Raw genomic sequence first — 13,326 nt, 5'->3', positions numbered from 1 at the left:
TTTTTTAAAAAAAAAGAATCTAACAACTATGATAATCAGATATTCGATCAACAAATAGAACTTATATTGTGTTGCTAAAGTTCTTTCTTAAATGATGTGTTAGATACTAGCCAAAAAAGATCCAGAAAAATCAGAATTTTAAATATCTTATTTTTCATAAGTCATTATTAGTCTTATCCACCAATGCTGATGTGGATGTTGAAGTCGTAATGGACTGTTGTTGTTTATTTGAAGACGCTGCTAATAATCCATTAAATGCATCACTTGCCGATTCATTCACCATGCCAGTTTTATTCAAGCCTACAGCTACATTATTGAACTGGCTAGCTTGACTGGTTGATACATTTGGAGAGGGACTAAATAAATTGTGAATATAATCTCCCATATTAAAATTAGGTGTTTTTAGCAAATTCAAATTATTAAATATAGTTCCTGAATTATTATTATTAGATTGTGAATTATTTCCTGCTGGTAACCCTAATTGATCTCTTTGATTATTAGTTGATCCATTTATTATATTCCCAGATTTAGTTGTAGTAGCTGATTCACGAGATGGTGTTGTCGGTATTGCCGTTGGTACCTGAGATTGCTGAGGACTCATCTTTTTCTTTTGAGGACTCATTCCATTATTTGATGTATGCATAGAATTCATATAAAGTGAAGATGAATCCATTAGGACGTCCTGATATGCTAATGACGAAGTTCCATTATGAGCCACTAAATGAGGAACTTTGAAAGTAGATTGTGGCGAAGAAAGTGAAGGTTTCATATTCGATAATCGTATAGCCTCATCATTTGGGTTGTGATGATTTGAATAGGACGATGAAGATGGAGTTGTTGGAATTTTCATGAAATTATTTAATTTATGTTGATTTATTGAAGATGAAGTGGATGGCTTGGTGTATGGACTTGTTGCCAAATACATTAATAAATCTGCACCTGTATCATCACCTGCAGAATTGCTGCTATTATCACCATTATTATTTTTCTTAAACGTTTTTTGATTTGGTGTAGTAAGAAATCTATGATTATTTGTATTTGTTGACCTTCCTGGAGTAGATGGCATAACTTTCATTGGAGAATTTGAACTTGGTGAAGAAGGTCCAATAATCTTATTTTCATTTTTATTAAATTTTTCTTTATTAATATTAAGATTCTTCGGATTATTATTATTAGTAGTACTAATACTGGTTTCAGTTGATTGTTTCTTCAAAGGTGAAGTTTCCTTCTTTAATAGAAAATTATCACCAGCTCTCTTGTTATTGTTATTGTTGCTAGTAGATGTTGCATGAGGTGTATCATCATTAATTTGATTCTTTGGTATTTGACTCAATCCCAATTTCAATTGACGCGTCATTTGAGCCATTTGAGCTCTCTGTAGGATCCTAGAAGCCAGATCATTGCTATTGTCTTCAGCCATTTCTGTCATATATGAACCGAAAAATTAAATTAAATATAAAGTATGTTTGTAGTAAGTTAGTAGTTCGATACTTGACGTTAAAATAAACACAAATAGAAACTTTGTTGCTAAATAATTTGGAATTGTGCCTAATTCTAGTTTTTACTTATAATACTATACACATATATATATAATATTGAATTCAGTTATCGTGAAGGATTCGCCAAAATATTTAATTTTTTTTCTTCTTTACCTATTTAAATGATTAAATTTCCTAATCAGGAAACCGAAGTGGAACTGGGTGTCCCAAAAGGGGAAATTTATAATATATCATCACATGACACGACGTACCCTAACTACGTGTTTCCAGCCTATGAGGGCAATCCCACATACAAACTGAAGTTAGGGCTTCATCTCAGAGCCCTCCGTTCAAATCACGTCAGGTGCATTTTTCAATTTGTTCGTTTTTTGACTTTCTTTCAGTTGGGAGGGAAACCATTGATTTCATTTGAAAGATATCCTATATAATTAGACTTATAAAATCTGGGAAAGGTAGGTTCAACTAGGTATATTAGAGTAAGGTGAGGAGGGCGTTGCTGTTTTGAATTTTACCTGGGTAGGACTACGTGAAAAGAAAAAATTATAAAATGTTTAGGTTAGGTCGTAATGGAGTAGCACGTTCAGTGACTCGACAATTGAGACCGTTGTTACTGGAGAGTACACATGTCAAAGCTATTAGTTCAACAGGGATACCATACGTATCATCTATATTAAAAACGCGAGGGTTTCATGGCGCCCCATACATCTGGCAATCAAATAATAGCAATAAATCTAATGAGGATCCACATCATATCGGAAGTTTCAAAGTAGAAAAGCCTCAATATATGCTAGCGTTTACTTGTAAGAAATGTGATCACAGGTCCTCGCATACAATTTCGAAACAGGCATACCATCATGGTACAGTGATGGTGAAGTGCCCCAAATGTAACAATAGACATCTGATAGCTGATCATTTGAAGATCTTCAATGATAATCATATCACGATCGAGGATATAATGAAAGCAAAGGGCGAGACTGTCTCTCAATCTACCGACGATCTTGTATTTGATGACATACCTGATTCTTTAAAGAGCTTAATAGGACATTACGCTAAGGATGCTCCAAATGATTTAAAGGAGAATAAATTGAATAATAAAGATATACATCGACTACCAGCGCCATCCTTGGAGACTCCTGATAAGAACAAGAACAACACAAAATAGACAAGACAGATATATATATATATATAGAAGTATATAGCAACGGCCAAAAAAACGATAAAGCCTTGGATTGGATAAGCTGATTTAATGTGGACATCCACAGTAAAGAGTCAAATTACACGTGACTCATTATGAATTTTCTTATTTTGCCCTGCGTTGCCGTACTGTAAATACAAAGAGGGTCGAATAGAGAACAGTCATTGATTATAATATTCTAATTTATAATATAAGATAACTTTTGACAGAAGAGCCAAAGCTCTTCAAAAGAATATTTTATGTGCTGAAAAGTACGTAATCAATGATACGATATACTTTACTGTCGATAATCCTATTTTATTTTACTCTTTTTTTGTTATTGACCAAGAATTAAATAGACAGATAAATAAAAGGGCGCTATTGTGCTAGGATAAAATAAAGAAAACATCGAGTTGCCTACTGGTACCTCTCATATTTTAAGAATAAACGTCACAACATCGATTTATAACAGATACCCTTAAATATACAATAATATCATTACAGATTAGATGCGGCGATTGCAGTTGCTAGGTAAATCCAAGAACTTTCTAAAGAATTCTACAAAATATAGAGATTTGAGTCAAACCGAACCTCCAGAAGAACAACGATGCTTTGAAGATCATACTGATACTAATGTTGATTCAAATTTGAAATTAGTAGATGTGTCGGGTCTTCTAAGCTTACCTGAAAAGATATTACTCATGATCCTTGAAGATCTAGATAATAAAACGCTTACAACACTTTGTTTAGTAAATTCATTCCTTTATCGAATCATTTCGGATAATTGTCTTTATAAAGTGGTTAAATTAACATCCAAATTATCTCTTTTGAGATTTAATGCATTAATACATTCGGAGTTTCATACTATAAATTCAATATCATCTGTTACAAGTGGATCTCAAAACGCAAGGTTTTTAACACAAACTATTGATTTTATTAATCCTCAATGTCAGGATTCTTTACTAAAATATAGCAAATATCATAGCAAAAAGGGTGCAGATCATTCTGTTATTGGAGGATCTTACTCATACACAGCTAACCCAATTACCTCATCTCCAAAAGTTAGATCAACAAATACAGATAATAAAAAATCAGTCATAAACAATTCACATGATACATCACAATATACCAATGAAAGATTAAGTACACATTCTCCATTCTTATCTAATGATAGTACAAAATTAAATAAACGAACTTTGGAATTTTTGGAAACCTTGAATAAACTCGAATACAAATATTCCCATTACACGTATATTGAATTGATGCTAGATATAATAGACTATTTGCCAAATTTATCACATATTATATTAAGTAAAGTAGAACCAAGCTTCAAAATTCCATTGTGGTATTCAGCATTCAATGATGGCTCAAAGGATTTCTTCAGGAAAATTATAAAGGGACAACAATCTTTAAATAATAACGACTTACGATCATTCCAAATATCACCTGAATTCTTAAACGATTATGAAAGAAAATTTTATTCTTTGCAAAGGTTTAAAACTTTGGAGATCCAAGCCATATCTGATTCGACTAAAAGAAATGTTCCGATTGTCCCATTGAGGTTTAACATGCTTTGTTGTTTTGGTATTATTAATGAATTGATATTAGATAACGTAATTATAGACACAGAGTCATTAGACACACCTATGGAATTTCTTCCGTTATATATAAGAAAAGAACAAAAATCTTCTTCACAAAAGGATATCTATGATTTGCATTCTACTTACAATACACTAACTCTGAGAAAATGTCACATAGTGCCAGGAAATGGTATCTTAAGACTGTTCCATAGCTATTTCCAAAGTGTTACAAATGTAAGTTTATTAAGCCTTACAAGTAAATTTGATCTCTTACTTTGTAATTGTTTCCCTGCATTGAAAGATTTGACAATAGATTGTAATAGTAGATGTTTTACACACACTTCTTTGGTAAATGATGATTATTATTACAAAGAAATTAATGACCAAGCGTTTGATGAAGACGATACGGCATCGGTGGCAGAAACTTTATTAGATAAACCAGTGCGACATATTTTACAAGTCCCACCACCTACTACAGCTGTGGTGTTGTCATTAAACCTTAACTATATTTCAAGGACAACAATCGATAAAAGTTCAGCAATGACTGCAAAGAAACCTTCAATGATTACTCAATCTCAAAGTGAATTTTTTCATATGACAAGGATCCCAAGTTTCCATTATTGTTATCATTATTTCAAAAAACTCTTTGAAAGAATTCCTTCCCGTAATGTAAATATTAACGTCATAAATATTCCTTTCACCAATGTTTTCCCATTATCACCATTAGATTATTGGGAAAAAGTATTAAATAAAATTCTCTCCAACGATCAGGAAACCTTGATTGCATATCATCAAAATGACATCCATGAAGATGAATTACATAATACCAATAATGAATCATTACCAAATACAAATTATCAATGGGACGAATCGGTTGTAAGTTGCTTAAAGGAATGTCTAATTCAGCTTAAGAAAAAACCAGAACATACGGACCTTGATATGGAAAGTTTTATAGATAACTTGGATATTGACAATATCTTTAATAATTTCCAGAATTATCAAAATTTCATGGATATTCCAAATATAAACTTGTATTGTTTCTTAAAGCAATTATCCAAGTTTAAATCGGTGAAGATACAATTGTTGCGTAAATGGCTTTTCTGTACTCCACGGACAAGATATGACTGGGAGTTATTACTAAAACCAGTATTAAACGTTAGAGTGCCGATTGAAGTGAGAGAAAGGGACGGCTATGTGCTGTACTCATATGGTTTGTCCACCATAGAACAAAGGAAGAAAAGCAACTCTAATATTGTAACACCATCACGCATATAAAACGTATGTAATTGTCATTTATAAAATTATGTCTATATTTAATTTTATCTGTTTTAGGATATTTTCCAATATCCTAAAACAATTTTTTATGTTTAGTTTAGTTTAATATTCATATGAAAATGTGGAACGTTACTTGCTCGCGTAAACATATTCTATGTAAACAAGAATCTTTGAAGAGAAAGAATGATTACAACAATTAACAAGCTTTAAATTCCCTTTCTGATAGAAACTAATCTTCGACAAAAAGGATACATTAGCTTAAACAAGTACTACAAAGATTGTAGAAGATTCTAAACAGAATTATGCAACTGGGCCATACTATTCTAATAACTATCTGATCATTATCTAAGAAATAAATGTAAGATGTCCAACAAATACTCAAGAAAAAGGCAATTAACAAAAGAAAATGACATAAATGAGGAAGCTGGTTTTACAAAAAAAGTCAAGTCTAAGGGCAGCTTAAAGTTACTTTCTTCTTATGACTCGGATTCGGATCCTGATGTTGAGGTAGATTCAAGCGATGACAATACAACTAATCAGCAAGTAAACATAGCTAATCAAAACAAAGGACAATCTGATAATGATGATGAAGAGAGTGACATGTTTGCATCTGATAATAATTCTAATGAAGATAAGACAAATAAAGAAATGGCAGACTCGAAAACGGATGTCACATACCCAAGCAACTCATTATTGATGGATATAGAAAAATTCAACCAAAGCAATGAATTAAATGATCTTCGACAAGAAGACTCTGATAACCAAACTGAAAACATAATGACTAACGATGATGGAATTGAAATTGAAGCTTTTAATCTTGATAACGATATCGAAAATGGAAATTTTGATAAAGATGGATATTTCATAAGGAAAAATGATTCCGAAAATGATTCTTCACATGAACAAGACAAATGGATTGATAGCACCTCAGATGTACACGAAGTTCAACTATCAAAAGAGAAACAATCTGCATATACTAAGAAACAAACTCGAGAGTTAAGAAAACGGACGAGGCATTACATGGCTGAAGATGCCTTAGTTCATCTGAAATATTTTATTAAAAATAAAGGGACTATATTAACTACATTAGGTGATTTAAATAAAATCAGAAAGACAACTAAGGATGAAATCGATAAAAATTATATTTCCAATGGCATCAGTTTTGTTACTGATCTAATTACTATTCTTGAACAAAAAAACTTTGAAAACATATACCAGCTCACAAGGGAGGATATATCAAGATTAATAAAAGAAGAATCATTATCCGAGTTACCTCCAGATGACCCACAGAATAAATTGTGGTGCTTCAAATGGATGAAAAATCTAGATGTTGTACATGAAAGCTATTCAACAACAGAGATGAAGAATTGGAATAGAAGCTATTTTAAGGGGAAAGTATTGGTAAAATTCAAAAATGATGATGACAAATTTGAAAATTGGATACACATTTCATGTTTAGATTTTTCGTAATATGAATACGTTATTGTTTGTGTCTTCTTTACATAATATTTATATAATCCAATACCATTTAATTACAAATTACAAAATAAACATTTGTAATTGGATACCAATTATAACATTCACAGAATTTCAATATTTAAATTTTCATACTCTTCATAGCAAATGTTACAATAGTTTTGCAACTGCTCATCATCCTCCCAAATCAATGGAAATTCTACTGTAACCCTCTTACAATTTTCGATTTCTCCCATTAAAAAAGATCTATAATCACCTTGAACTAATTCTTTTTCCATACCCTTTAATATTCTAAGTTCGATTAACAGATCATTTCTCCTTGCACCAATTTCGGATCTTGTATTTCTGTATTTATTTTCCTTAGATGCAGATTGCTCTTTATATTTTTTAAACACAACATCGCTGTTAGAACCACTTAAATAATCAGTTAAAATATCCAAATCTTTCAATGAAATACTCTTTGCCATGGATGAATTATCTTTCCCTTTTAAGACATCGTCAAATATATGGTTCGCCTTGCGGACAGACCAATATGATATCGTCGATCTTGCTGTTAAAGTTACGTTTAATAGAATAGAAATGATTAACCCACATAACAAAACATAATTAATGCATTTTATACATTTTATACCAAACGATATCCCCAGTAGAATAAATCTTAGAGAAATAAAAACCACATTAATCACTTTGTAAATCAAAAGTGTGAAGGAAATTCTTGTTAGCAAGTTCCAATCATACCTTATAACCGGTAAACTCTCATACTTTGAATTCAAAACATTTTTACCTCCAGTCTTATTGCTGTTCGTATTTTTAAGACCAATCATTCCGGTTGGAGCATTATCTGTAGAGTCATTCCTCGCAGTCTCGGATTCATCACCGCTTAGTTGGCCCGGAAGCTGAAAATCGTCAGCACTAGGTATACTCTCATTCTTTTCATATTGTATTTTTTCATCCATAGTCACACCCAATAAACCACAAAGTTTTATTGCTTTTGTAACATGTCCATGAGATCCAATTTTTTCCAAATAATAATGTATTGATCTTCTGACAAAACTGAATTCCATTTCTGTTATGCGGAAAACAAGATTTTGAGTATATTTCTCAAAGAAGCAAATATCATCTGCATTCAAAAACTCTAATTTATAATGAACATACAGACGACATCCGTTACTCGATAGATTGAGTTTTGAGGCAGCACGGTTTTCTGCATTTTGAGATTCAGTAATATTGTATAAAACTGTTAATTTTAAAGGCCTACAAAAAGAAATATCCAATATTATTGGCTCTTGTTCAATTTCATAATATCTATTCTCCACCATTTCTGTAATACGTTGCTTTAGTGAGACAAACTTTTCTTTGTCAGTGACGAAATTATTTGTTCTATTTTGTCTAAACTGAACAATTCTTTCTAATTCTATTTTTCCATTGGAATCTTGAACTTGTTTCCAATACTTTGACTTGTTGTAGTTACTTTCCTTATCAGCTAAAAATAATGAGTTGGGAAACACATTCGAGTGATCACCAAACATTATGTGCAATAAAGCTTTACTGGGAATATCATAACTTCTGGTATAAGTCCTTCCAAAATTATTTTGAATTTCATATATTTTTTCTTTAATTTCTTCTTCTGATGGATCCATGTTCCAAAATGTTTTTCCCAGGTTATATTCCGTTTTAATTAAATTATTAGTCCCAGAGTCATTAATAAGTTCTTCCTTCTGCGCAATTTCATTGTAAACTCGATCAATACTATTAAATTTTGCTAATATATCGTCCACAGATTTATCGATTTTTGAAGCATTCAGTTCGATTAAATATTGAATTTTCGAAGCTACCGCTCTGTAATTACAAAGTGTCACATTAAGTTTGATTGTAACTCCTCCTTTTTGACGTACATACACTAAATTTTTGTTCTTCTCATTAAATTCCGCTCCTTCGAATCTATTTAATTGTAATCTTGATAGATGGAATAAACCACCAGCTGAGAGGTAGTTATACATGTGTTTCTTAGTAAGATAACAAATACCCATAAACATTTGCCTACCGTCAAGTGACCAAACGTTAGTAAATTTTAGAAGAACATATTCGTTCACATCGCTTAAATATTTCTTTGAGAAATTATAATTAATTGATTCATAAAGTGTTTTAAATTGAATATATTCTAATTTGAGCTCATCAGTGTAATTTTTGGGGAAAATAAGTTTCTTTGGTTTTGTATGATGAGACATAGGGATTGGATCACTCTCATTAACAGACACAGCACCATTTTGGTTTAAGGGATTCAACCCCCAAATATTTGCTTGGATAGCATCTAACATTCTATAGGATTTTTCTCTAAATGGGCCAGCTAGAAGCGCCAATGGGGTTAATTGCGTTTGTGAGGGAGTAGAAATAGCTTTATGTGCCTGCGTTTTTTGTTCGATGGTATCTGTAATTTGCTCAGGTTTCAATATTCCTTTCAAGGACTCAATTAGCGATATCGTACTTGAATCCTTCGTCGTAAGGATTTGATCATAATAAGTATTGGCTGATGATGCAAACTCTACAAACCTAGGGGAATAGCGTCTAAGACCACAATCTGTTTCATCCTTCTTTGATTTATCCTTCATAAATGTTTCGAATTTTAATTTGGACTTGGTGAATGCAAGTATCCACTCTCTCAATTGTGACACATTTTTTGCTTGAAAAGTGATAATCATTGGGTTTGCTTTACTATTTCTCCTTGTAATTTCCAAGTTAAAACAAAATCGTCTGCTAGACTCGATTGGATAATGTAGAGTAATCAAAGAAATCCCAAATTTGTCCGTCTCTTCAACATAAGACTTATTTGCTGATAATAGGAACATTCCAAACATAAATTCATCCACAGAACACCATCTTTTAACCCAAAGTGTAAGAGCAGAGGGGCCCACACTAGTCTTCATTAAAAGCCAACCATTTTTCATCACTGGTTTACTTAGGTAAGTAGTTGGAGATATATCTCTAAATCCATCCAAACTTGCTAATATGTAATCCTTTTGATCTGTTGAAGGTGTGATATCCTTTATCAATTTCTTGTATACTCTCTCTTTTCCTTGAGACATGTTTTCATGAAGACTGTTGAATGAGGACATGGAATATTTAACCCATTTGAAATAACTATGGAAACGATGATTAATAATAGGTGATAAATTAACTTGTTTCCCATCTTCTTTGAAAGTGTAAACGTTTTTTTTATTAAACTGACCTATAATTTCTACCATAAATTTATCCATCCCAAGTCTCAACGTGACAATTGCCCATACCAATGAAAATGATGCCTCAACATATTCTTTCCTTAATACAAACAACTTCTCTTCTTCATCCTTTAAATAAGACGCTTTAGTATTTGAATTGGATCCTGGTTTAGATAGAGTTTGATTAATCATATTATCATATTTCTCTTGACATTCCTCAAAGTCCTTACGTTTTGCCAAATATGGTTCAATGGCTCCAACTTGTAAACCTAACAAAGTCTCTGAATAACTCTTCTCTTCTAATAGTGCAATACCTTCCAAAGTACTAATAAATTCTGAATAATTCTTTCCGAACTCTTCCGCTACAGTTGGTGCCTGAGATTGACTTGAGACCAAACCATTGCTTAATAAGGTTGGACTCGGCAGAATACTTTGTAAAAGAACCCCCTGAACCTTTTGAATTTCAGTCTTTGGTTTAGTATATTTATACTCGATATAATCCAAGGTATTCCCCAACCATTCTTGTAGTTCATTCACTTTTGAATCATAATAATTGACAGAAGCTCTAAATGTGGGTGAATCAATAATAGCTTCATTAAACGCACTTGTCACCACTTGCATATATTTGCCATAAGTCTTACTTCCAGGGACTTTTGTTCCACCACTAGAGTTACTAGAACTGGGATTAGACGTCGATGTTTTCTCAGAAGAATTACTTGTAGTCATAGTCATAGTTGTAGAATCAAATAATCTTAACTTCTGATAGTTATAGGATAAAAGATAATTAGTTTAATAGTTTGTTTAGTTATTCAATACACAAAATAATAACATTAAAAATTAGCCAAATGTTAAACCCTGTTGTATGCAGGTCCTTTGATGTAGCTGTGTGTATTTCTTCAACTGAATATGATAAACTAGATATATACGTGTAAGTAACTATATGTCAATAACGATTACAATTATTCTATTTGTCACCAAACCAACAAAGGAGAAGTTGATAGTTATATGTTACGGTTGAAACTACATGGCAAAGGAAAACCTTTCCCCAAATTTCAGTAACCACCATTTGGAGGTTATTGGTTCAGAAACTTCCTTTGTTTTGCACTATCCTCAAACCTCTTCCTCCGCCCTTAGTTAAGCGGAAGAAACATGCGGCGATCTTTCTTTTCAATAAGGGAAACTCCATTTTAATTGAAACAAAACATCGAAGATTGCATTGGTTGGAGGGATATTACTAGGTCAATAAGAAGTGCTCGTAATAGCTAGTTAGATATTTAATGATGTGATAGCAAATGAAGATATGTCATCTATGCGATTGGTGTATATTTTTTGTTCTGGCTGGAGTTTTACTGCTCGTTGCTATTGGTTTCGCCTTATGCATTACTTTTAAAAGCAAATCTGTAATTGTATCTAGCCTTGCTGTAATCATATTCTGGAAATTCTGTTGTTCCTTTCTAATACCGTTCAATTCTGTCAGAAACTGAGATTCTTGTGAATGTGATGATGATGATGATGATGATGTGGATGAAGATGCGAACTTCAACGGATTCAAAGACTTATCGTGTCGCTTCGAAGAGGATACTTTTCCTTGTCTTGTTGACTGCATCAATGAATTTGCACCCAATGATATGGTTGCTGGTAACTCATTGTGAGTTATAAAATTATTCGTTCCATTGTAATCATTTACTTTTGAACGTGTCTGTTCCGGTTCTGACGTCGTGCTGGTCGTAACAATATTGGAACTATTTAAAGAAGTCAATTCTACCAATTTATTGTTTTGATCAATAATAAAAATAGATTTTGGGGGATTCGTTTTAATACTCTGATAATACGTTGGCCTTGATTTATTTGTACTATTAGAGGAAGTCGGATTATACCGCGCAGGCCTTGTCATGACAGCAGGCGTTACAGCACTATCTGATGAACAACCTTTGTCATCAGACTCTTCGTATGTTCTTGGCATCCCTAATGCAATTGTATCTAAGGGTAAAGGTTGTGTTGACGATTCTTTGCTCTGTTCTTCAGATCGTAATAAATCATCCATATTAAAATTATTGATATCATTAATTGTACGAGATCTTGTTCCATCAGTTGTGATCTCTGAAATCTTTTCTACCCTGCCTTTTGCTTGTTTCAATTTCTTTCTAATTGTATGAGGTTGATTTCCATTAACATTACGAATTGGTTCATTCTCTTCTTCACGGATTGTTTGCATTGGGTTATCATACTGTGATTGAATAAACGTACTTGAATTGATTTTCCCATTATCATGTTGTGAATCTATATTTTCATTTTCATTTTCTTCTGTACTTATTTGTGTAATGTATAACGATGGATCCACTTGTATATTTTGATGAGGATGATTACTCACATTAGTTTGTCCATAATCTGACTTCTGTAACAACCTATAAGGCTTATTATACTCATCGATCAATTTAGACAATAAATCTACATTTTGACATGTTGGTAGACTTTTATCCACTCGATACGCGTCGACAACTCTTTCAAACCTTTTCTTCAAAGTCCTAGACTGCTTATAATGTGTACCAGCGACGTCATTATATTCTTCTAACAAATCTATCCAACTTTTCAACCTTTCAGAGTATGGCTTCAAGTGTGGTTTATGCGCCTCCAACAATTCCACAAGCAGATCAATGGACTCCATAGACTTTGAACTCTTAAATGACATCTCCCCAGATTTCAAAAAAACCTACACAATATCCAGATTATAATTATTATAATTGATATACCAATTCGCCGATTATTAGCTATTCTCTGTTTGAAGTAAACGTTTTCGAAGCAACTCATCACTTTATATCTGATTACAGTTTAGAGATGACTCTCTCCGTCTCTTCAGCCAAACGGTTCCTTATCAGTAGATAAAACCCTAACTCCTCTATTGCATACAAATTTGTGTGTTTAGGACTATATCGGACCGTTGTAAACGTTAGGGTTTTTTGCACTTTTAGTAAAAATGACCTTAACAGATTTAAAAAAACACACATACAGAGAAGAGGAACATGAACTACTCAAAACCCAACAAAAGCGATAGAAAGTTAGCAAGATAGATACATATTACTGTCAGTTAAGTGATCTAATCCGTCGAA

General features: G+C 32.4%; 6 protein-coding genes across 6 annotated transcripts; 3 read left to right on the top strand and 3 right to left on the bottom strand.

The window, feature by feature from the left end:
• Window positions 1-154: 154 nt before the first annotated feature.
• On the bottom strand, window positions 155-1,429 carry STB1 (Stb1p; the record flags this gene model as incomplete). Its single annotated transcript, XM_041549497.1, has 1 exon — window positions 155-1,429. One exon carries the CDS (start codon window positions 1,427-1,429, stop codon window positions 155-157), a length of 1,275 nt encoding a protein of 424 aa, XP_041405431.1.
• Window positions 1,430-2,046: 617 nt separating this feature from the next.
• On the top strand, window positions 2,047-2,661 carry ZIM17 (Zim17p; the record flags this gene model as incomplete). The annotated part of the gene is made up of 1 exon (XM_041549496.1): window positions 2,047-2,661. The coding sequence occupies one exon, from the start codon at window positions 2,047-2,049 to the stop codon at window positions 2,659-2,661; it is 615 nt and encodes a 204-aa protein (XP_041405430.1).
• A 521-nt stretch (window positions 2,662-3,182) lies between these two features.
• On the top strand, window positions 3,183-5,528 carry SKP2 (putative SCF ubiquitin ligase complex subunit SKP2; the record flags this gene model as incomplete). The annotated part of the gene is made up of 1 exon (XM_041549495.1): window positions 3,183-5,528. The coding sequence occupies one exon, from the start codon at window positions 3,183-3,185 to the stop codon at window positions 5,526-5,528; it is 2,346 nt and encodes a 781-aa protein (XP_041405429.1).
• A 363-nt stretch (window positions 5,529-5,891) lies between these two features.
• Window positions 5,892-6,998, top strand: LIN1 (U5 snRNP complex subunit LIN1; the record flags this gene model as incomplete). The annotated part of the gene is made up of 1 exon (XM_041549494.1): window positions 5,892-6,998. One exon carries the CDS (start codon window positions 5,892-5,894, stop codon window positions 6,996-6,998), a length of 1,107 nt encoding a protein of 368 aa, XP_041405428.1.
• Window positions 6,999-7,108: 110 nt separating this feature from the next.
• KABA2_03S00638 (uncharacterized protein) lies at window positions 7,109-10,951 on the bottom strand (the record flags this gene model as incomplete). Its single annotated transcript, XM_041549493.1, has 1 exon — window positions 7,109-10,951. The coding sequence occupies one exon, from the start codon at window positions 10,949-10,951 to the stop codon at window positions 7,109-7,111; it is 3,843 nt and encodes a 1,280-aa protein (XP_041405427.1).
• Window positions 10,952-11,522: 571 nt separating this feature from the next.
• Window positions 11,523-12,908, bottom strand: DAL82 (Dal82p; the record flags this gene model as incomplete). The annotated part of the gene is made up of 1 exon (XM_041549492.1): window positions 11,523-12,908. The coding sequence occupies one exon, from the start codon at window positions 12,906-12,908 to the stop codon at window positions 11,523-11,525; it is 1,386 nt and encodes a 461-aa protein (XP_041405426.1).
• Between the last annotated feature and the right edge of the window lie 418 nt (window positions 12,909-13,326).

Source organism: Maudiozyma barnettii, assembly GCF_903064755.1.
Source record: "Maudiozyma barnettii strain CLIB 1767 genome assembly, contig: KABA2_03, whole genome shotgun sequence".
Lineage (NCBI taxonomy): Eukaryota > Fungi > Ascomycota > Saccharomycetes > Saccharomycetales > Saccharomycetaceae > Maudiozyma > Maudiozyma barnettii.
The sequence above is the reverse complement of the archived record's forward strand: the minus strand, read 5'-3'. Positions and strand labels throughout refer to the sequence as shown.